The sequence below is a fragment of the Streptopelia decaocto genome (assembly GCF_964273445.1).
Source record: "Streptopelia decaocto genome assembly, chromosome: 4".
Lineage (NCBI taxonomy): Eukaryota > Metazoa > Chordata > Aves > Columbiformes > Columbidae > Streptopelia > Streptopelia decaocto.
Window position 1 is genome coordinate 39217965 of NC_138658.1, and position 25052 is coordinate 39243016.

Sequence of the window (25052 nt, forward strand, 5' to 3'; positions counted from 1 at the left end):
AACCTCATTGCCTTTTATGAGGACATAACCAGGTGGAGAGATGATGGCAGAGCGATGGATGTGGTCTGTCTTGATTTCAGTAAAGCATTTGACACCATCTCCCACAGCATCCTCGCTGCTAAACTGAGTAAGTGTGGTCTGGACAATTGGGTAGTGAGGTGGACTGTGAACTGGCTGAAGGAAAGAAGCCAGAGAGTCGTGGTCAATGAGGCAGAGTCAAGTTGTAGGCGTGTATCTAGTGGAGTGCCTCAGGGGTCAGTACTGGGACCAGCACTATTCAATATGTTCATCAGTGACTTGGATGAGGGAACAGAGTGCACTGTCAGCAAGTTTGCTGATGACACCAAGCTGGGAGGAGTGGCTGACACACCAGAAGGCTGTGCTGCCATCCAGTGAGATCTGGACAGGCTGGAGAGTTGGGCGGGGAAAAATTTAATGAAATATAATGATGGCAAGTGCAGAGTCTTGCATCTGGGCAAGAACAACTCCAGGTTCCAGTATAAGCTGGGGAATGACCTGTTAGTGAGCAGTGTAGGGGAAAGGGACCTGGTGGTCCTGGTGGACAGCAGGATGACCGTGAGCCAGCACTGTGCCCTTGTGGCCAAGAAGACTAATGGCCTCCTGGGGTGTATTAGAAGGGGTGTGGTTACTAGACTGAAAGAAGTTCTCCTCCCCATCTACTCTGCCCTGGTGAGACCACATCTGGAATATTGTGTCCAGTTCTGGGCCCCTCAGTTCAAGAAAGACAGGGAGCTGCTGGAGAGGGTCCAGCACAGGGCAACAAAGATGATTGAGGGAGTGGAACATCTCCCTTATGAGGAAAGGCTGAGGGAGCTGGGTCTCTTTAGCTTGGAAGAGACTGAGGGGTGACCTCATTAATGTTTATAAATATAAAAAGGGTGAGTGTCAGAGGATGGAGCCAAGCTCTTATAGGTGACAACCCATGATAGGACAAGGGGCAGTGGGTGCAAACTGGAACACAGGAGATTCCATTTAAATATGAGAAGAAACTTCTTCACAGTGAGGGTGACAGAGCACTGAAACAGGCTGCCCAGAGAGGCTGTGGAGTCTCCTTCGCTGGAGACATTCAAAACCCACCTGGACACATTCCTGTGTGATCTGCTCTAGGTGTATCTGCTCGATCAGGGGGATTGGACTAGATGATCTTTTGAGGTCCCTTCCAATCCCTAACATTCTGTGATTCTGTGACCTGGTGATTTGAAGTTCATCATTCAGTACATGTCCATAGATGTTACTGCCTGACCTACAACCACTCCATGTGGTCACAGGGCTGTTGGTCTGAAGTGTTCTGAAATCCTCAGCCTATGCTGAGGAACATCATTTGTTTCCATTCTGGGTTTCTGGCCACTCCTGTAGTCTTTGGACTCTGGTACGACATCCTTCCTTTGGTGTCTCAGGTCTCCTATGTGTCTACCCCATGCTCACTGATGCATATATTCCCTCAGCTTCTCATGATACTTAGACATCAAGTTTAACCCATCTGTGGATACACTAGATAGGAAACAGTGTAGGCACAGCAGACAAATTTTATAGCAATAGCCAATTTTAAAAGCACTCAGAGAAAGATATTTTTAAAATACCCTTATAGTTCAAGCTGAGCCTTTTGATTGAGCAGAGAGGGCACCTTTGCCCTTTATTCTCCAATATATTACATCAATACATGACATATGGTGTCAGTAAAAAACATCCTCTTCCTTTAAAAATAATCTTCTTTATTTCTACAAGTTCGTCTGGGAAATTCCACTCCCTTTCCCTAGTCCCACTCATCCCATCTGTGCAAAGTAGATGTATTGCACCACAGAACAGATGGAGTCAGTGGCTGAACTTTGTTGTGCTGTGGGCTCCCCATCCTGGATTACTCACATTCTTTGAGTGAAGCACTCTTCTGCAGTATAATATAGGAATTACTATTATGCAAGCTTACTAGATACTCAGCATGTAAAAAAGTAGTGTTCAGAGTACTATTCAACCAGACTTCATTCTGCCCACCAGAATTTCTGTTTCTGGGTGGATTTAAATTTTAAGAATATCTACCTTAATGCTATATGCATACCTATGTGTGTGCTTGTAATTTTCTTTAGCTGTGCTTTTTAATTATGTATCATCTTGGAAGGGGAAACAAACAAACAAAACGTAAGAAGGCAACAAACTTTTCTAAAAATAAAAAATCCACCCGTTCTAATTTGACTTGCAAAGTATTTGCAGTCCCAGGAAGCACTGTATTCACCATACAGAAATCAGTTTCACGAGAAATTTATGATCAAAAGAATATTTTTCCGCTTGTTAAACAAAGATAGATTTTAAAAGGTGCAGGTAAAATATCACAGATATAATATTCATCCCTTTGGTGAAGTTAAAGTTTCTGTGAGAGTTTACTATGAGACTTGATTGAGATTTGCTATTTAGAGCAGCCACAAAGGAAACAGGAGAAAAATATTTTCAAGAGTATATAAATCATCAGGAGCTATGTTCCAATACTACAGCTGTGTAGAGAAGACTTAGACTTTCTTTTTACAACTATGAAATTACTTTAAGATAAACTTCTATGTCTTCTGGGCTTAGGTTAAATATTATGTTAAATGTAAAGCATTAACAAAAATATCTTATTTTTTGTAGAAAAAAATGCATTTATTTTACTAGTGGTATAAAACTTCCACCTTTTAGCACAGATGGATTTATTTTTCTTTTGGGAATGGTGAAAATAATGTATTGCATATATTATGGAAATTGAAATCTATCTTAATGAGTTTGCAAATAGCAAAATTTCATAATACGGAAAAATAATATAAATAAAATAGGCATTGAATTCCAAAGTATAGCCCTTTTAATTTTTCTGTGATGGGAATCGACTAAGTTAATGGACAAAACAAATAGGTTCAACATAGATGTAGTTTATACCTGCAGTTTATACCTCGCTGCTATAAACACATAAGATAACCTTGTGTGGAAATTATATTCCTTTACATTCACCAGTTTGCCAGAAAATATTCAGTCCAACAGGTAGTACAGTCATAGTACATAAAGGACCTTATGTTATCCTCAGGAAAGAGAGATTGGGGACCTCTGTAAGTTGACAAAGCCTTTGCTAACTGATGCATCATTGCTGAGGTCATCCAGATTGCTTGCAAGTTGGAAATGCTACAAGTTGGTGGATCAGGCCACCTTTTGCATAATTATGAACATTTTTTTCCTCTCCTTTAAAAGAAAATACTCATTATTCTCTGGAACCATTGTCTTTTGACACTTCAAGAATGTTGGGGTTTTTTTGTAGTACTTCAGTAAGAACTGTAACTGGACAAACAAACGTATGCAAACATTTTTGAGAATAGTATCTATCTGGAAATTTTAAAAAGCTGATAAAAATTCTAAGAGGCAGCTTTACAGAAAACCAGACAGGCACAAAGATGAGAATAATTTAAAAATAGTGCTGCTTACATGACACCCAATTAAAATACAGATACTTTCTTTGGTGCTTTACAATGTTATATAAAAATACTTCTTCAACACTGCTTGAATTAAGCTCCTAGTGCACCCTCCACCTTTGTTTCTGATAACCATGTTTAGGAATGGTGTACTCTGGGACTGTAGTCCAGGCTATATTTGCATTTTCCTACATTTTCACCCTGTAGGAAAGGGTGCTGTGCTCATATGGGCATCTCCTGGGTCCTCCCCATACATACATACATACACTATACTGGAGTTATTTCATTCATATGGGCTAATATATTTCCTCCTGGCACAACATTCTAGGATGCTAGACTGCACAAGAACTAAAACATATGTCCCCACCACCCCAATTCCTTGCCCATGACCAATTACTCTGTAGTATAGCCCCTTGTGAGCAACATACCAAATAAAATAAGCAACATGGGCTTTGCATGACATGCAAAGAGTCAGTGGCCCAGGGTGTATGAAGGTTTTAGATCTTCAGGAAGAGTGACAAAACACAGCAAGCTCTCCTGTGCGTGTCCTTAGACTGTTTTTTCAGGCAGGCCCTTTCTTGCACCTATGGGCAAGAGACCTTCTATTACACAAAGTTTCTTTCTGTTCTTATGTCACCCACTACTCAGCTTCACTTCAGCCATGCTCTTTAGCAAAAGCTTCTTTCAAGAGTGAAGTCCGTAAGTTGTGATGGCAGTCACCACTGGCGACACTTGTGTAAGCCATCCAAGAAGGTGACAGGCATTCCAGTAACTTGTCAGCAGCTTACCTGTGGCAGCTGCTCACAGTCGAAATGCGTTCTTGAAACATAGGTTGCACTTTTCCAAAGGCAGTTATAATGTCAAATGCAGGTCACAACTTTGATGCAGATGTGTACAGACATGTTTATTATACTAAACTGTGAAGACTAAGCAGAAAACAATTAGCCGACAATGAGATTAGAGACCATGAAGATTTTTATTTTGTCTGCATACGTTTTTGAATGTACAGTAGCTGTAATACTTTAGTATTTGTGATTAAATTATTGTCATGCACCACTTGTATGCTGGTATTATTGACGGTAAGTAACAGGAAAGTACAGGAAACAACTTTGGCACTTTAATAATTATCTCTACTTTCAGTTAATAAACATCCAAGCTATAGTGGTTATGAATACATGATAAACAATGTAACTACAGGTTTTATTGCTGTCTGCAAGTACTGTTTTATAGATATTTTTTTACAGTCTTAGATAATATTACTGTATCTCTCATATGCCTGAATTGAAATGTAGCAACTGATCATGAAAACCTTGTGAATAACTGCACTAATGAAAATTTTTCATGCTCCTCAGTACTCTGTTACCACGACAAGTAATGCCTCTAGTCTTTTCAGCAGGTATTATGAGGATTTGATTTTACTGAGATGAAAAACGAGAGTTAGGAGTGTTGCAGCGCTCATGTTTATAAATTTTTGTCATGAAGTCAGTTAACTGTATTTTGCAGGTATGAAAATGTTTACTAATATTTTTCACATTTGTAAAATGTAAATGTTAGAAGAGAGAGATTGGATTATGTGATGTGGCAGCTGCTGTTTGACTGTGTTGCATTAATTCTCTGCCCAAGCAGTGCTTTTCTTCTATGTAATAGCCCAAATTTTTAACTTTGCTGTGAATGGTGGCCAACTATCAGAGCGTGGTCAGCATCTGTACTGTGCAGCACCTGGTATCTAAACCAGGGTGTCTCGATGAGAAACATCTGGTGGAAATTGCTGCTTGGAATACGATCACTGCAGAAATGCAGGTGGCTGTTCGGCAAAGGATGGAAAGGTGACAGAGATCATTCTAACAGTTTACAGTTATGAAGAGCCTTGTTCCCTTTCCCAAAATTACTCCCAGGCACTTCTCAATGTATTAGTACAGATACAGCCTGTTGCCTTTAATAGGCTGCATTCTGCCCTGTTAGAATATTACCCTTTTTAAAGCAACAAATTACATCAGTTATCAGTGCTTTCATGTAGTGGCTTGTTTAGTAATATCTCCATTATCAAGACCTTTTTAATAGATGACAGGTTTTTTCAGTACTGATTTGACTTACAGACAGTGCAAACATTTTTTCTTTCTGATTTTCCCTTCCATTGTTGGTTTTATTTTACCTTACATTCCCCTTTTTATGAGATGTGTTATGGCAAGTATATTCTGTGATGTGTAGCATTTGTTTTCAGGTACGTTAATTTAATTGACCACATTATGGCCTTAGCAGTATGGTGTTTTTCTTGTAAATGATTCGTGTCCAGTCCAGAAGTCACCCGGCTGCCTGGTTGCACCAGAGGCACTTTGAGGAAGGCTCTGGGCCACTGTAAACTCAGGTTCACCGTGAACCACAGAAAATGGACCTCCATCTGTTGTTCCCCAGATTTAGTTTACCGCAGACTTACCGTATTTCTTGGGTAATGTTTAATAAGCAACTTGAGCAGATATTCTGCTGTGGATGGTGCTGGGTTTTGTGTTTTGTCTTGCAGATCACCATGTGAATGGATGGTCTCACGCCTCAAGAACAACTTTCTGGAGAAAACTCTCTTTAAGATGTGACTTTTTCTTAGTTTCCATTTCACAAGTCTGATCCTGTATTGGTGGTTTTGTGGCTGCTGTTGTTGACGTTTTAGCTGACTTTATACTGTTTTTACTTCACATTATTTAATGATTAATTACTTAGATCACTATTAATTCGCATTATATAATGCCCCACTTACTGATTTATATTTCTCTAGATAACGTATCTCCAGCTCTCTGGTGAGCTGTGTATTTTTTACTTAAAACTGTTTTTCAGGCCTTTTGAATTTGGGAAAGTGATGAATATTTTCAGTGTGTGACGGGGGGGGGGGAGCAGCAAGGGCCAAGCATGCAGGTCAGCCCACTGCTTGGGAGCCTGGTGATCTGACCAGGCCAGGCCATTGGCGAGAACGACCATAGTGTAACTATTTGCTATCAAGTTACACTTTGGCAATTGAGTATTTGTGGAAAATATATTAGAATAACATTTATAATTATTACATTATCTAAATTCTGTTTTGAGACTCACATTTTTTCAGATAGTTTTAATTCATTGAGAGAAACAATAAGCTATTTATAAATGTTTATATATATATATATATATATATATATGCACACAAATCCAAGTCAAAGTCTTCCAGAAGATTTTTCCACAATGAGATTTCCCTTTCCACATATGCATTAGCCCTAGACACCTGGTGATTAATCAAGCACTGATTCAAAGGATGATCCCATTCTTTAAAGAGATGTAGAAAACGTTAATGAATTCAAAAGAAGCTACAGCCAGTTGCTGCAGAAATTGAATGAGTCTTGAGTTGAATGAATTGCTTTAGTTGAATTGCTTATTGAATGAATTGCTTAAATTTCACTTGCTACAGATATTGATATTAGATATAGAGAGGAAATTATTATATTTTTCATCTCAGAAGAGACTATTAATAATAACTGAAGGGTTTTTTCCCCCCTCTGGTATGAGAAGGACTAAGTTATAGCTTCTCTTGAAGCTCTTATTTCCTCTTCAGGTCAGCTTAAGGAGAACTGTTCTTACTCATTGCATTGTGAGAATTGTATGTTAAATTGGGTGGCAGCAACATTAAAAGAAACCGTTCTTAAACCATTTCTATATGGTGCTGAATACAGACCATCTGACATAGACAAATACCTGAGCATAGATTAATGACAAGTACTGACTTACACGAGTCCTGAATCAGTACTGAATGGTGGTAAATACAGAGCACCTGATGAAGATGAAACTGTGGGCATATGACAGGTGTGAGTTTGCATGCCAGGACGTGTGATGGAGGACTTCTCCAAGTCAGGACATATCATGGGGGAGATGTTGCAATACCCAAGTGATGCACTTTCTGTAGAGTTTTTATATGCAGTATCTACTCGATTCAGGTAATGAGTGCACTCATGACCTGACAAAGCACTGTATATCATGCACATATTCTACAGGAAGAGCAGAATGACATGAGGCCTTTACTGATAGTGGTATTTGTGCAATTTGGCATCACCACCAATGTCATCGGTGCCATACCTGTGTGAATGAGATAAAGAAGTACATACTGGGGGGCAGGAATGCACGGGTCTAGTTGACTGTGTAAAACCCAACAGGTATGTTTAATATACAAGGGTGTGTATGAAGAAAATAGTATCTTATAAAAATTCCAGACTAATTATAAGAAAAATTAGGGAGCTAAAGTGTTATTTCTGATTTAAGGATAGTGTGTCATACCTTGTTTGAAAGCAAATTGAAAATTTAGGGCTTTTTCTCCGTATCTTCAGGGAGATGCAACTTTTCCTGTTCATCTGTAGAGCTGAATATTTGTTCAGGCATCAGCGTCTCAATTATTGTTGTATCTTTCTCCCTGGATTTGACAAAGAACAAGGAGAAGCCTGCTACCTTGACTATGCCACTCTGTTGTCCCTAGTATAAAACATGAAGCATTCTCCTCTTGATTTTAATGCCCAAGAGGTGTGGGGATTATCCTCCAACTCTTTCATTTGGTCTTGAAACATTGACTCTCATCAGCCAATGAAACTCAGCCTAAAACCTGATCTGCCTTTTGTGTAGGTGCTTGGGAGGAGCACAAGGCAAACTTCTCTGAAATAATGTAACTGTTCCTTACTAAAAAAGAAAAATAATTTGTTTCTATTACTATATCTTAAATTTAGTACTCGTTAGGTTCATAGTGCACGCAAAATACAATTTTCTGTGGTGAATGATACTGTTTCATTGCTGATATTTCTCTGCTTGTCTGCTTAGGCTTAGATTGTAAACACATTTGGGCAAAACCTAGGTTTTGCCACTGAGCATAGTAGGCTTATGATTCTTAACTAGGGCTGTTGGACACTGTCTTAGTGAAGGATCTATAATAAAACTTTAATTACAGCTGTTCTTAATACTGATGCTGAAAATGTGTCCATGGGGATAAGCCTAATAAGATTTATTTGCCCTCTGAAATTCCATTAAATTAAAAAAAAAAAAATCTTGTATTCAATAGATTTTCAGTGAGCATGAATGCAGAGGTGTGGGTGTTCAATTTAGTAAAAAAACATGTCCTTTTGTTTTACTTCTGTTAACATCGTTCATGGTGAGCACATCTAAGAGCAGAAATTCAGGTTTTTTCTTCTTCACTCTGACTGGGTTTGATAATTCACCTGCAAATAGAAAATTACAGGCTTCACCTGTGTGAACTCAGGGGTGTACAAGACTGTGCACAGGTGTTTCTGGGGATTCGGCTTTTGCTGCTCAGAAAATGGCTTGGGAGTAAAAGACTATCAGAGGTTTGCTTCATTTAGGGTTTGTGGTGAGCTATCGGCTTTACTAAGTGATGGGCTTTTTCAAACGGCTCTATGTGAGATCTAGGGGTACAGATATTTGCGTTGTTCTTCTGTAATCACATGTATTGGTGAATGTTAAAATTATGTGGTGATAGACACTATAATATAATGAAAGGACCTTACTCTATATATCTTTAAATATATTTCTGAGATATTTTACAAATCACTGTTGAACTGTTAATATTTCATTGTATCGTATGTGTACCAAGCCATTTTATACCAGAGTGATAATGTAACATTTAGAAGTGAAACCTTTGCAGTTAAATGGATAATAAGCATCAGGAATATGCTGTGCTAGCCATCATATGCCAGTAACTCTGGTATTACAGAATTACATCTTCAAATATAACCTGGATACACAAGTCTGGTTTCTGCATAAAGTTAGGGAGATCTGTGACTTTCAGTGCTGTTTTTTTATCTATGGAACATCTAGTATTGAATTTTACCTCACTATGTTTCTGTCAAATGTGCTTAGATTGTGCCTCCAAATACTGAATCTCTCCCAGGTTGGTTTTCGTGTAACTAGAATTTTTTATCTTCAGGGCTTGAAGAAAGGAATATCTGGTTTTATATCCGTAGGGAAGAGTTATGTGTATGAATAAAATGGTAGAGGAAGAAAACTATAAATTACAAATGTACAAAAAATAAGCTGTCACTTCCTTGGTCTGTGATCTTTTGCTTTCCTGTCTATCCCTATTTTTTTTTTTCCTTATGTTTTGGGTATGCTGAGATGCAAATAGTTCATGCAACCTTATTGTATTTTCATATAATCACTGTGTGTTTGGGATTTTTAAATTATTATGTTTATAGCTGTAGGCATTGTAGTCTCCAGAACCGGAGACATGGGAGGAACAAGGGACATCAGGATGCAGCTAGTACTATGATTTTGTTTGTGCTTACAAATTCTTCATTTTAAGGCTTGTCAGCTTCCTCCAAAATTGTTCTCAAGTCACCTGAGTGATGTCTCTGGGCTCTCAGTCTGCACGTTACTTTGTTAGGAATACATACATGAATAGGACTATGTACTTAATTACTTTCAATCTTTGGTTTTTTACATGAAATTTCTGCTTGTGGAAACACATACGTTTCTTAATAGACCTCTTAAAATCACGTTTACTTGCATCTCTCTTTTTCATCTGTTTAATGTTCTAGTTTTATGGTAGTTCTGTGATTGTGACCTTTGTTAGCTTCCCTTGTGAACTTTCTTTATATATGAGCATAATCGTATCTTTCTGATATTTCACTTGAATGTCTTCATACCTGAGACCTCACTCATGTTCAATATTCATAGACAAAAAGTGAAATTTAATGTCTCCATGGATTCTAATATATATTAAACTGACAATTTCATGCATTTCCTTCTTGACTCCTCCCCAGACATTTTACAGTTCAGGTTTTTTGAGCACTGAAATATCCAGCTAAGAGAAAAAGGGGACTAATAATATTAATCCCTGTAATTGTAACAGTCATCAGTAAAAAGACAATTTTTAAAGAACAGCTGCTCATGGTGCTAGCTGAAATAATATCATTTTTCCTCTGTGTCTGCATGGTAGTAATGGTCCTGATTGTAGAGAGAATTGGCCTTTAAGGCAGCCCTGGAGTTTGCCTGAGAGCCACTGAAGCGTAGCTGGATATCGGATCTGTTGGGGAATATAAGGATACTGAGTTCAGCCAAGGTAGCACGGAGGGAATAAGAGTGTTTTATGTTTATGCACAGAGACTTAGCAAAGGCAGAAGCTCTCAGCCAGGAGGCCTGGGGAGAGCCAACCTGCAGAAGCCGTGAGCCTGCTGGGATGAAAGCCTCTGCGAGGGCCGGGGTTAACCGGCACCACAGCTGTGACCCAGCAGGAGGCTGGCTGGAAGGTCTGTTATCTTGAGTTTACTGGAAAAATTGTCCTCGAAAGAGGAGGTTATGGAAGCAATCTGTACGACCATGTTGCAGCACCTTTTCTCAGGGATGAGGGCTTTGCGAAGTGCAGTACCATTTCTCTGTCTGCCATGCTTTTTCAGAACTTAGATGGCTCTTGAGCACAGTCTTTCCATCAGTTCCTTGGTGCAATGTCACAGGAGGCTCTCAAGTGCAGGATGCTTAGATATAGTAATTAACACTAACATTTTCAGACTTAAGTGCTGACATCAATAGAAGCTGTGGATGCCTATGAAAATCAGGCTGTTTATATTAATAAGCAAAAGCAAATTTAAATACATAGCATGGGTTCTGCTGCTTAGAAGACTGAAGGTTGTCTTTAACTCAAGTAATGAACCCATGTTAGAAAGGAAAGTTTAGGTTAGACATTAGGAAAAGGTTCTGCACCCAAAGGGTGGTGCAGCACTGGAACAGGCTCCCCAGGGAGGTGTCACGGCCTCAAGCCTGACAGTGTTCAAGAAGAGACTGGACAACACCCTCAGACACATGGCGTGAACTGTGGGGTTGTCATTTGCAGGGACAGGTGTTGGACCACAAAAAACCCACAACTTTGCACATAGCTCCAGTACTATCAGAGTTTAGTGTTTATATATTACAAGGGAAAAACAGTCTGAGGAAAACTGAAGGTCAAATCTTGGAAGCTATGCTTGAGTTACAGTAGCTTGCCCTGTTCAGTGATGTGTAACCTTTAATTCCTACCAAAAGAGTGGGAGACAGGGAATTAGAAATTAAAACTCAGTGTATCAATCAAAGCTGTTATTTCACCTTACTTTAATATGCTATTCACATTCTGGCTGTTGATAAAATTAGATTTAATTAATCACAGTACTCTGTTCAGTGAAATATACTGTGATTGGTTCTATAATTGAAAACTATTGGCATAAAATGGAAAGGTCAGCTTAAATGGCATTTGACAGAGAGGATAATCTGTTTGTCCAATTTCAAAGTTTTTGGTTCAGAGGAAAAAATGAGGTCATTGTTTGAATTTGAAATAGTTCATTTAAACCTCTCATAAGTCTTCCCTTCTTCCACTCCTGTTCCTATTCTCCCACCTGGGGAAGAGTTTCTGTGCATGTCTGAATTCTTTAAATATGCTGTCACTGCTAGGGGAAAAATCAGTATTTGTTCAGGCACAAGCAGGAGAAGTACAAGACCTGGTAGATATCATTGCTAGTAGTTTGGTAATTTTAAGTATATGAATCCTGTTGAACTTCAGTATCTTTTCAGATTTGTGACATAGTTCTGTCCTCACTGCCTTAAATATCTATGAGCATTTCAAGAATTTCTCCACTTTTAATTAATGCTTCATAAAATACATTTGGATTGGGTTAGAAGTGTGAAGTATATGAATGCACAACATGGGTATATTAGGTTACTTTATCGTCAGTCAGAGGGAAAAAGCATGTTACCATAAATAATTTAATCTTTCTTATTTTCAAGAAATTATCACCTCCAGGTACTTGTTTTAGTTCTTTGGTCTAGTTAGTATTAATGTTTCTTGTTGGCTTGTTTGGGTTTTTTAATAAGCAGTTTACACTTGCTATCCTTAGTCTTATCCAATTACTAACAAAGTAATGCTGTTCTTTTCAAAGTTTCATATACTCCCAGGGTCAGCAACAAGAGCTGAGAAGAAGCTGAAAAAATAAGAGCATTTAGTCTAGAGGAGAGAATAATTTTCATGTCCATGAAATTTAGCTACTGGAAAGGAAATACTTTATTCCTGTCCCTGGTGAAAAGAACAAAGAAAAGGCTTAAATTACGGCAAGTAATGCAGGTTAGATGAAAGGGGAAGTTTTCTAATTGCAAGAATAATGAAGTATTGAAGTAGATTGCCGTGAGAGATTGTGCAGTCTCTGCTATTGGAGTTCTGCAAGGGCAGATTAGTTAGATACTTCAGTGAAGTGATTTAGGCATACCTGGTCCTGATTTGAGGTGGGGCAAGATTATGTCTAAAAAAACCTTCCAGATATCATTTTTATGATTCTGTGGCTGATTGTTGTATTTCACACAGCAAAACATGGCTTAAAACTTTCTGTAGTAGTGAATCGAGTTTTGGGCTTTCAACAACAATGTGCATGACAGGGAAACACCAGGAGCTGCCATAATATCTTAGTACTAAGATGCTTCAGAACATCTTCAGTGTTAATTGACCTGTTCTGGCAATTAATTGGATTTGGGTAAAGGAGAGCAAAATCTATTCTGTTTTGGTATGTTAAAGGTATTCACTATATTCTTGTGCTATTGTTTAGCTGGCAGAAAGAGATTGAAAACCTTTTTCTCACATGAAAGGAGTGTACTAAACAATGTTATTTTGTCAGATCTCCTCTATTTATTTTTAGAGAGTTACCTATAAAAAGGTATTTGCATGGGAATAGCTTGACTTAAAAACACTTAGAAGGAAGGAAAGAAAATCATTGTGGGAATGAGTATGAGGTTGAGAATGGAATGAGTGTGGAGTTAAGTCAGATTCAGAAAGCATGAGAACTAAATCCCTCTGTTTCCCTCACCCCCACCCCCCAAAAAAAAAAGAAAATAGCAGGAAAAAGGGTGCAAGCTGGAAAAAATGTAATCTAAATGTCATCTAACTTTACACAGGGAAGTGAAACAGAGTCTGTAGCTCATAGCTTAGGAACTGTTTTTTTTAAAAAAGTACATGACTCTTAGCCTTCTCTCATGATCATCTGTGAACATCTGCAATGACTGAAAGTTTTAGTTCTTTTAGTTCCAAACTTCATCACGCTGGGAGTACTAGCAAGACTCCCATTGGCCTCAGTAAATCCGCATTGAGTTCACACAAAGCACAGCAATTGTCGTGCTTCCGAAGACCTTGGAAGAGGTCTCCTTATCAGCTCTGTATTGTCTTAAGAAGGCTGAACAAGAATGTAAACCTGTCAGTTATGTTTAATTGGCTTTCTTTCTGCAGCAGTCTGTGCAGTTTGTTTGAAAATCTCTTAGACAATGGAAATTATTATCCAATGGAAAGAATTCCTCAAGAGATTGAGTAATGATATATATGCTGCAGCATCAGAAGCCTGCTGATAAAGAGTTGGCACTTGCATTTGAGCAGATGAGTTTCATTCAAGGTCTCCTTTAAGTGCAAGATAATAATTCTTTTCCATCATGGTTTCATTTACTTTTTTTTTTTTTTTTTTTAATCCAGTGTAACCTAAACTGCAAATTCCAAAATCAGGTATTAATGACACATGTCATTGGTATGTTTTAATACTATTTCTTGAACTGATGGATGATTTTGCAGGAAGAAGGAGACTTCTAATAGGAACAGCATTACTTTCTGCAAGTTATTTTGCATGAAAGTTTACTCTTTAATATAGGTAGTCTGGAGTATTTGTAAACACATTTAACACTGTGTGACACTCAGCAATACAACATAGTGTTTTCTTCCTCCTCTGTATGAGTATTGCCAGAAACTTAAGTATTCTGCAAATAAGTGGCCTTGGAACATGAATTCTGTTGTGGTGTGGATCAGCAAACAACTTCAAAAATACTCTTTTCCTTCTTCTTTTTAGGAAAATGTTCAGACACCAGCGTAAAACAGTTACTGTATTTCACTTGTATGCAGAGGCTGTTTCATATAATTGTAATTTATTTATAGAGATTAGAATTTAAAGCTCATTAAAATATCTACTACTCTTTTATTGTAACAGTTTAAAAAAGTACTCATAGAAGGCTATTGGCTTTTACAAATACTCTGGGAGACCAAATTAAGTTTGACTTTATACTGAAGTAAAAAATATGGATTATGCTATTTCATTGCTGCAGAAACGCATTTTTTATAGTAAACTTTTTTATTTAGCATTAAAACATGCCAGGTTGCAAGTTTGGATAAAGTTAGTTTCTGCATCTGACATTTTTTTTGCAACATTTCTATTGCAACAGACTAAGCCAAAAAAAATCCATTTCTATTGAAAAAAATTTTCAGCTTGAGTTATTTATAAAAAAGCAATAATAAATGGTAGCTATTTTTTTCTGATATTGCTGGGTCAGTGGTATCAGATTTGTTGCAAACTGTTACCAGCTGTACCACTGAGATTTGAAGAATGGAACACTTGTGAATAAAGTGAAATTTTTGATGAGTACAAGGTGCACCAAAGGAGAAAAAAAAAATAAAAACTCTCTGAAATTGTTGTTGTCTTACGCACCATTATTCTAAACATGTGGAAAAACATGTATATCTGAAAAGTCTGTTAACAATAAGTGCTACCATATCTTTAGTATTTAATCCTTGCAATATTTCAAACTGCAGGTAGTAAAAAAATTAATCAGTCCCCAAACTGTAAATAGATTTATCTTTGTTTCTTTTTTTAAAAAAAAATTACATTTTAAAAATTAACAAAATTACTAGCAATAGGATTCTTTGCCTTGGACATAGGGTTTAGTTTAGGTTTGGGGGCTTTGTGTTTGGTTGGTTGGTGTTTGTTTTTTGTTTGTGTTTTGTTTGTTGTTTTTGTTTGTTTGTTCTTAAGGAGAAGAGAAAGGCTGTTTATATAAAATAACATAATTTCCGGTGCTTAAAAAAAAACCCTAAAAGCTGTCATATAATGAATTCTTTCACGAGTCACTCAAAATCATTGCTTCTGTTGCTCATCAGAAGGGTCTCATAGAGACCTTTGCTGGTTCAAAAACTGACCAACAGCTGTGCTGGCAAAATTCCTACTGAGTCTCCTCAAACTCTTTTCTTGTTTTTTGGGGTTTTTTTTCATGTTTTTTAATGTAAAAAATAACTTCTGAAAGAGGCAGTCATTAAAAATACGCAGCATTAACACAACATCAGGTATGATTTTTACACTTGCTGAAAATGAATAGTCAAGTATGGATGCAGAATCTTACCCTGGTGTGTTGGCAAAGCACTTTTGAGTTGAAGGAGGAGACCTGGATAAAGCAGCACAGTTTCAGTGTGTGCTTTTGTTCATTTAGATCTGTCATAGACACCTATGTTACTTGAGTTCTGTTTCTTTTCACCAAGTTGGAATTGAGATAAGTGAAAATAAAACATTAAGAAAAGATTGGTTTAGGTGTTTTAATTATAGAGCAAATCTGTCAGCAGCTTAGACCAGCAGGCAAAAAGAGGTGGGGGTTGCTAAACTCTGAAGAATCATTTTTTATTATCCCTTCAGTATAGACCCTACCTCCTGTTCTACAGTCAGTTGAAATTGTGTCATTTAGGAAGCCAGATTTGCTAGTCACCTTTGGCAATTTATGGTGTTCAACAGATGCAGAGTCCAAATTCCTTTAGACTTCAGTGCATTTTATTCCCTGTCTGTGGAACTGGTGATGTCTTCAACCCCACCCAGAGAGACTGGTGCATCTGTTGTGTGGAGAGAAACTGAGGGAGCTGGCTCTCTTCAGCCTTAACAAGATGAGGTGTTCATACTCCTCTTACCAGTGGGTATAAATACCTGACTGTGAGGGGTAAAGAAGACAGAGCCAAACCTTTCTCAGTGGTGCGGAGGGAAAGTGCAAAAGGCAATGGACACTTAACTGAAATACAGGAAAAATCTGTTCAGACACACTGTGATGTGCCCAGGATAGCTACTTGGCATTATTCTATCCCACTCGGCTATATTCTTTTGGGGATTTAGAATTCTTTGGTTCTGTTACCTGAGTCATTCATAGCAGTCAGGAAATGCAAATGTCAACCTTCTGTTTGCTTCTGTGTTATAGTAATAAGAGATGCCATGTAACTTGTTGTTATAACAAATTAACTGAATTGCTGTGGTCCTTTCACTGAGGTGATAATGCATGTTTTGGAAAATTGAGATGTTAAAAGAAATGAGAAATAATTTTTTTGAGGATGGTATCAACATACATCAGAGTTGTGAAGCTCAGAACTTTCCATGGGGTAACAGTCAACACAGTCAACACAGTCAACACAGTAGGAGTCCATGAAGCCTTTCGCTGATAACTTGTAAAATATGTGTGTTTAAAATTCTACATCCTGAGTGGCAGTGCATCCTGCAAGATCTTAATCCATGAATGATGGATGCAAGACAGTATCTGTGCTAAAGAAGCTGTTAGGCTTCTCATACCAAAGTATATTATTAAACGCCTGTAATCTTCCATAATATGACATGATAAATCCCAACTTCCCAGCATGCAAATACATCCTTGTAGAGTTCTCATTCACCCTGTGCTTAAGCACTCATATACTGGGTCAGTAGGAAATTGTGATGTTTTTAAAACTCATGTTTTAACTGTTCTTTTTCTGCAGTTTTTTGACTTTAACAATATAACCATAGTGCAGCAATAACAGCTTTTATACCTGTCTATAAAAATCACAGTAATGAAATGCTTGGGGAGCTTGGCATTTTATAAATAACATTATTAACAGCTTTAATTTGGAATTGATGGCATGATGCTACTAGGTTGTCCATGATATTCTAGAAACTAAAAGCGCAGCAAGTCTGATATAAGTGTTTCAAAAATGAAATAACTTTGAGTCATTCAGACATCATAGACTAAATCAAGTGCTGCCCTTTTTTTGATGTGCTGGGCTAATTATTTCTACTAATGTAAATGTCAGTGCATGAGCACTTATTTGCTGTGGCATAACAAATAAATGGCATAGGAAATCTGAGCATATGAAGAAATTAATCATGTCCTCAACTCTCTAATATATTGCATCAAGTCAAGGGTTTAGAAAACAATTCAGGCTTCTATTTTTAGAAATGTTTTGAAAGTAGTTAAAAATAAAGTAAAAATAAAATTAAAAGGCAGTAAGTATATCTGAATGTATTCTGCATTCTCCTTCTTTTTGAAAGATTCTGAGCTTTAGAGCCTTTTCCACCTTCTCTTGATAGCAAATAGTAATTCTCTGCATTTTACTCAACAAACTTTGCTTCCTCCTCAGGGTTTTTCAACCTACTAAGTATATGTAGATCTACAGCAGTCAGTTATTTGAAGTATGTGGGAGGGGCGGTGCTGTGGCATAAGGTCCCCCAAATATCCCTCTGGCTATCTCCGCTCTCCCTTTCTCCCTGGACATCTCTCATGTGTCCCTGAAGTGGCAGCAGCTTTGGCAGGCCTTGGCTGGCCAGCAGCGGTGCAGGAATGACCAGAACCATCTGTAAGTGGCATCGAGTGTTGGGTGGGCAGGGTGAGCGCCACCACAGCCTCTACTCCCCTCCCAGGGGGACAGCATCCAGCAGAAGGACCCTGAGGAACATGTAGCCTGGGGGTTCAAAACTGATATCTTCAGACTGTGCAATGCTTGCTCCTGGTATCTTTAGGAAATATCCTGGTAGATCCAAGTTACTAGATGCAATACTTCCGTTCTGTTGTGATGGGAAGTTCGTAGATGCTTTAGGACTGTATTGCATGTCTTTGTTCTGCATAATACTTATACATAGATCTCAGTAATATGTCGCAAGTCCAAATGTAAGATCTTTTCTGGTTTTTAGTCAGGCACAGGGAAGGAGAGCCACATGGACGATATTCAGAGCTTAAGCAGAAAGGCATAGAGTTGAGATAGTGTGATGTTTGGATTTTATACCTATTCTATAGATCAGGCTGCTTTATATCAAGCACATCCTTAGGGGAAATAATATTTTGGTTTTCATCTCTAATATCCTCAGCCAGGCACTGCACCAGAATGGATTTTGCTTATATGTGTAAGTGGGAGAGTTCTTGACTTCAGATTTGGGTGCTGTAGTGCTAATATTTCACTTTGATGTTCTTGTGCTAGAGTTTAACATAAACAGAAAAAGGGGAAATCTTTCAAAACGAGTAATTTTCACGACCGTTTGAACACTTGGGAAGAAGCTTCAGGAGAATGTCTGTCTTCCTATACTTATAATAATACCAGAACAGAAATTTGGCAAACAGACATGTTGCGATTTTGCAGCTGATTTATAGTAAACATAGGGTTATGGCAGTATATCCAATGACACCACTCTTTAAAAAGTGATCCTTTATTCTCATAAAGGAATGATTTTAATTGCTTGCAGGGTTCTGATTTTTTTATTGTTGTCTTGTTCAGTCAGAGTAGTTGGTCAGAGCTTAGAGTCCTGAGAGTTATTTGTGTCAGGAGGATGGGAAAAAAACCCCAGTGAATAATCTGTTTTACACAACACTGTTTATAAACACTATACAAAATCTTTTATTTCAAGAACAAAGGGGAGTCAGAGATTGTTTTTATGCTTCTGTTGAAACATCCCTGAAGGTGTCTAATCTCAGGACTTCTTTACTGCCTTACATTCCCATGTGCATCTTTTCCTGAGCAGGAACAAGTGCTTATGTTCCAGGGAAGATGATTTCCTAAAATTCATTAAACAATTGGAAATGGTTGTGCTGATCAGCATATGATGTTTTGTTAATGCAGTATTTGATTGTATGTTGGTGTTTAGTAAAATAACCCCCAAGCTAGTGAGCAAATCCTCAGGCTCGAAGAGAATCTGTAATTATCTCTTCTTTATTTTAGAAAGGTGCATTTCCATTGATGTATCATCTTCCTTTGCCTGAGTCCCCTCTAATTGTCTGCCTCCGCAGAGTAAAATTAAAAATAAATGAGTTATTCGATGAAGGCACTTGTTTCCGAGTTCGAGCTTTCAAATGTCACAGCAGAGAAGCTTTTTTCCCTCTCTGAGGGATCTAATAGTCTCTGAGTTTTTGATAATTGTGCTATTTTTTGGGCTTATCATATTCTCTGTAATTGAACCAGATGTTGAGTCTTCTCTAGAGGAGAAGAATCTTCTGAGTCTATGTAGTACTGCATCAGTCTTGCATCCCAAAAGGTTTGAGGTTAATGTGAAAATGAAATAGTAAGGCAGATGCTGTATGTAATGTTACTGTAGGTGGGTAATCCCTTTTGGACTGAAACACTTAAAAATGTGAAACTCACAGCTGCATACTACATATAACAAATGGTTGGATGATAAATTGTTGTAGGATTTTTTTGACATCCAGTCAAAATCCAGCTCTTTGTATGCAGAGTGATATTTGCTATTATAATAGTGCTGCAATGATAAAAATAGTTCTTGAGTTCAAGAGGCACAGGACTTTAAGAGGCAGACTGCATTATTTGTGGGTGACTTACAGAAATGTTTTAGAGGGGAAAACCCTGAGTATGTTTCAGCTAATCATCTGTGCTGTTTTTTCATAGCTATATATTGATTTATCATTAAAGAATTTATATAAGCATAGCTTCTATGTTGGGATGAGGTACTGGAGGGAAAGCGGGAGTGCCTGGGCCCTCTCCTTTCTCATACCTTGTTTTCCACTGGAAGGAGGCCCTACTGCCTGTGATGGAAGGAACCACAATGTTCTCCAGTTCTGCTTCTCATTTCTTAGCCCTCATGTATACAAAAGAGTAGTGTTGCTCTTGCAGTTACAGAGACATGCAGACCTAAGACTTCACACCGATTGTGCAGTGTTACCATTATTTATGAGAACCCAGAATGTGCAAATAACAAACACATATTCTCCAGAAGACATTGTCTCCCATCATCTATGGCTCAGTAATTTGCTTAGCCACAGATAAATAATCCTTGATAAATTTTAAATTTTTAAATTTTATGTGCTGGAAGCCAAGCTTATTTGATTATTTGTTTAAATGTCTAAACCCAATTTTATGCTGAAGTCATAAGATATTTTGTAGCATTAATTTAATCCTTTTTGGTCTGGCTGCTCATATGTTACCCCTAAAATGAAGAATTCCTTTTCTTTCCTTCTGTAACATTTCTACTTCTATAGTGTGGTTAATTTTATTTCATTTTAGCCCATCAGCTTATGGTTAAATATGTGCTCAGCGAAAATTCAGAATCAGTATCTGTTAGCACATTTGAACTTGTGAAGTGACTTCATAATCACCTACTCATAACATATCTTTCTGAGATTGACTGTAGAAGTTGGGATGCAGTTTCTGGGCTTTCTTGTGTGTACTTACAAGTAGCAATATATCTTGGTTATTATCTAGCCATTACACCACATCGGTCATTTTTGGTTATTATCTAGCCATTAGACCAGATCATTGTAGCCTGTGTAAAACAAAACCAGTTTGCTCTAGTTTGTTGCACAATAGTGGAAATAGTCAATGTATCCAAAAAGACAGAAAACTGAGAAAGAAGAGTATTTAGGGTGAAGACAAGGTTAGAATACGACTATTAATTTTTTTTTTGGTTGGTTGGTTGGTTTTTTTCTTTTCCTTCCATTGCTTACTTGCCAGCTAGAGATGCTTTAGAAATGGTGGCTCTTCCAGTCATTGTCATCTGGAAGAAGGAGGCATGTGAGCATACTTAGGCAGAGTTTTATAACGGAGCCTTTTAGCAGTTTTAAAACATTCCAGAAACTGTATTTTAAGGTCTTTCAAACTGTAATTTGTTTACCCTTAGGCAGAAGTGAAATGGAGGAAGTGCTTTTGTATCTTGTTAAGCGATATAGCAACATCAAAAAAAAAAAAGGAAGAAAAAAAAATATCCTTCAGTTGCTGACAAAGGAGATATTTAGTTGAGGGAGTGAAGACAGTTATGATTTCTTTGGAGCTATAGAATTTTCACTGCAAAGCTCTTGCTCTTTACAGAGAGCCTGGCTGTGAAACTCTACATCCCTTCCAAAGCCCTGTTTGATGCTCACTGCATAGGTAAAACTAGTGTGTACACAGACTGAAATTAGTGAGGTCCAGTCTCTCTAAGGGCCACAATGTTCACTCCCCATTGAGAGTATCTGAATGCCACTCTCAGGAAGCCACTGGTGAGGGCATTGTATTTCATTCACCCCTACATTGAAAGGATGTTAGAGCTGAAAAATCATCATGATATTGCTTTCTCTTAACAGTATGTATTTTGATGGGAAAGAGTTAAAGAATTTATTATTAAAAGAAAAAAATCCAAACCCAAACAAAACAAAAAAAACCCCAACCATTCAAACAAAACCCTCAGTCTTTAAACAGGGACTTATGATGGCACCAACACTATGATTTTGGATTTGTTTCCTATTTGCTCTTAGGGCAATGTATCCCTTCTGAAATAAGAGCCACAGCAAGACTTCAGTTAGGTTTTTGTGTATCATATGACATTTGGATTTATATTTGTCCTTTTGCTAGATTAATTTTCATGAATGTATTTATTTAACTATATTATGCTTGCAAGAGGGCCCCCTGCTGCATTAGACTTGTAAATGTTATCAGGTAAAGTAGCTAGAAGTAATTAGTATTTTTTGAAAGTCATGGTATCAAAATACAAATAGGCAACAGGGAGCCATCTGTAAGCTCTGCTACTCAGCTTTCTTTCAGTATACTGCAAACTTGCCATTTAAATCACTATTTTTAGGGAAAGAAGCCAGCACAGGAATAAAAGTTCACGGAAGTAAAGTTTATCTTGCTTTTGTTACTTTTGATAGTCTTGAATTTTTGGGACCAAGTGGTTGACACTAGCTGTACCAATATTGACAAGGGATAGAAGTTTAATTGAAGGCAATCTGTCTGGGCCTGACTTTTAAAGACCCAGTTAGTGCTTCAAAATGGATGATTTTAGGAATTTGGGCTCAAGAATCATGGTTAACACTGTTGCAGCCTGTGTTCTACCTTATGCTTCTGACTTTAAGAAACAAGCTATTTGACATTACTGTTAGAATATTAGCATTATTCGAACTTAGGAATTATTGAAAATAATGAGTTCATTTCAAGGACATGACAGGTTAAATATTTTGATAATATGAAGTAGTTTTATGAGGATATCTTCAGTTCCTCCACGTGTGAACCTCTGCCTTGTACTATATTAAAACAGGAGAACAGAGTGTTTTCTGGAAATATGTCTGCAAAAGATGTAACAGAAGAAAAAACACAGGCTGCATTGCATTTTGGTGATGTGTAATATAAGTTACCTTTAATATTCAAACTAAAAAAGTAGGTCACTGTAGTAGAATGTGATGGATTTTTCTCAGTAACTCAGGGATTTATTGGAGAGCATTGAGCTCACAACACTTTGCCCTGAATATCTAACATTTTCAGAAATATCAGCTGACCCAAAGCAGGTATTTTCTGCATGGGTCTTTTTCAGTCAGGATTTCTAGCATCCTTTGCTTAAGGGTAACCAGCCATGCCTGGCGTCCTTCACTTCTTGCTTACAACTCTGAAAGCCTTTGAACCCCAGTTTTAAGGGTGGCTTTGCTACTACATCCACATCATGTAGCCTGGCAACCATTTGCCAGTCCTATAAAGAGAAACCCTAACTGAAACTGCTGGTACAACTTCACTTGGAGCCACTGAGTGTTGTCCAGTTCCGTGCTGCCAGTAGTGTAAAATCAGTAAGAAGAGAAGATGGGTGAGTCTAATGTTCCTTGGGTTTTCATACTTCATACATGAAGTTCAGAGCATCACTCTTACATATGCATAAGATTTTTGCAGAGTTTGCAGTATTTCCTAGTGGAAGACTGATGAAACGTTGCTTCCATGGAAGTGCTTTTCAAGTGTGTTTTCACTCACCCTGTGATAACATTTGTCACATGCGTTATATGTATACCCTCCATTCTGGACAACTTGCTGTTTCAAACCTAGGATTAACAGAACTAGAGTTTTCATGTTGCTCCTGAGCAGCAATGAATTGCTTCCTCACTTCAGCACAGATCTGGTAGATCATCTTGTTTGCTTATCATAATCTTCTCCACTTCTTTTACCACATTTTTGTAAATTAAACATTTAGAAAAAGGTTACCTTTATTTGAAAGCTTCTGCACCTTTGTACTGCTTTCTACAGATCTAAATTTTGTGTACGTCTAATGGTACTTTTCTATTTTTTTTTTTTTTTTTTAATGCCAGCATTTGGCAGAAAGAATGGTAAAGAAAGAAAGGTTGTAGAAAGACAAATTTGCTTAGAAGCAAAAAGCAGTTCTAAGCTTTACTCAAGAATATGCAGTTTGGAAAGGGGGACTCAACCCACCAACTGCATGTTGTGCAGGGCTTTTTTGCTGGGTATCTGGGGGGGGGAGAGGTGTTTGTTTGTTTTTTTCCCCCTTATCTCTTACCATGAAGAAAAATGTACAGGATTTCAGAGTTCGCCAAACCCTCAGATTAAAGGGAAACATTGAAAGGTGCTCAGTAACTATGACTCCAGTTTTGCACAAGTGATAGTTTAAGGAAAAAATCAAGGTACTTCATGAATTGAAGGATGAGTCATTTTTGAAGCCTGTTCAGTTTTAACTGTCCATTTACATTCCATGAGCATCTTACCAAACAGTCACAGCAGGACACTGCTGGAAAGAAAAATGTTAAGCACAAGTTGTTTGACATACTTCGATTAATTATATGCCAAGAACTAAATTAATGGTTTCCTCACACTAAGAAAAATAGCTTTATTTGCCACAGTGAAGTTTCAATATTTGCATTGGCTAAACAAAATGTTTTATTTGCCTGTGTCATATTATAAATGTTCTTCTGTAATAATACAAACCATATATGTATGTATATATTTATTTGTTTGTTTACTGTTTTCACAGACACTTCCATTGGGGCTGGGAGACAGACAGTTCTTTACCTGGACTGATGGCTTGAAAAGGAAGGACTGGCATGATTATGAAAGCATTCAAAAAGATGCTATGCGTTCAGGTATACAGAAATTCAGAAGAAGATTTAAGTGTTTCATTCATTCTTTCTCCATATGGTTATCTTTTCTTCTGAGTCAGCAGAAAGCATTCCAAACAGCTGTTTGTGATTGTAGCATGTCCCAAGGATGTAATGCTCTGAACTGAGGGGTCAGGCCAAGCGCAGATACCATATATCTGAAAACAGCCAAGTGAAAATAATGTGTTTCATGCTAATATAATGATTGTACAACGAAATGGGAAAAATATTTTTAAGAACATTTTTTCATGTTGAAGTCAGTTGTTTTACTGTGACGAAATATAAGCAAAAGTGTTTGTTTCCAAAGGGACATGTTACAATTAAAGCTGATTTGTCCTTAAATCAGTGGATAAAACCTGGGTGTAGTACCTATAACTGTCAAGAACATCCGAGGTTATGTTAGAAAGAAACTTTGACCCTTTTACCCTTGTCAAACTCTAATCCTTTAGTCTTGCTAAAGCTACTTCACTTCATTCTGACAATCTAAAATTATTTGAAAATAGGAGCAAATTGTATTTGCAGATACACTGAAGGACACTTTGTTAAAGTGAGTAATGTAATTTTAATACTCTATGCCATATGGGCAAAGAAAGGTTTCTGTTCCTCTTTCTGTCATCAGAGCATGTTCAGATTTGAATCTTTCTTTCATAATATAATTTACAACTATTCAACATATGATGAATCAAATTAAAAGGAAGGGAAACAGCAATTGAATTG

General features: G+C 37.5%; 1 protein-coding gene across 1 annotated transcript in view; it reads left to right on the top strand.

The window, feature by feature from the left end:
• The window catches only part of GALNTL6 (polypeptide N-acetylgalactosaminyltransferase like 6), a gene marked incomplete at both ends in the record, with an annotated part of 443878 nt that overhangs the window by 137433 nt on the left and 281393 nt on the right, over positions 1 to 25052 (top strand). Inside the window, one exon of the mRNA XM_082050804.1 lies at positions 24212 to 24320. Coding sequence (XP_081906930.1) covers positions 24212 to 24320 — 109 coding nt within the window. The remainder of the gene's footprint in view (positions 1 to 24211; positions 24321 to 25052) is intronic.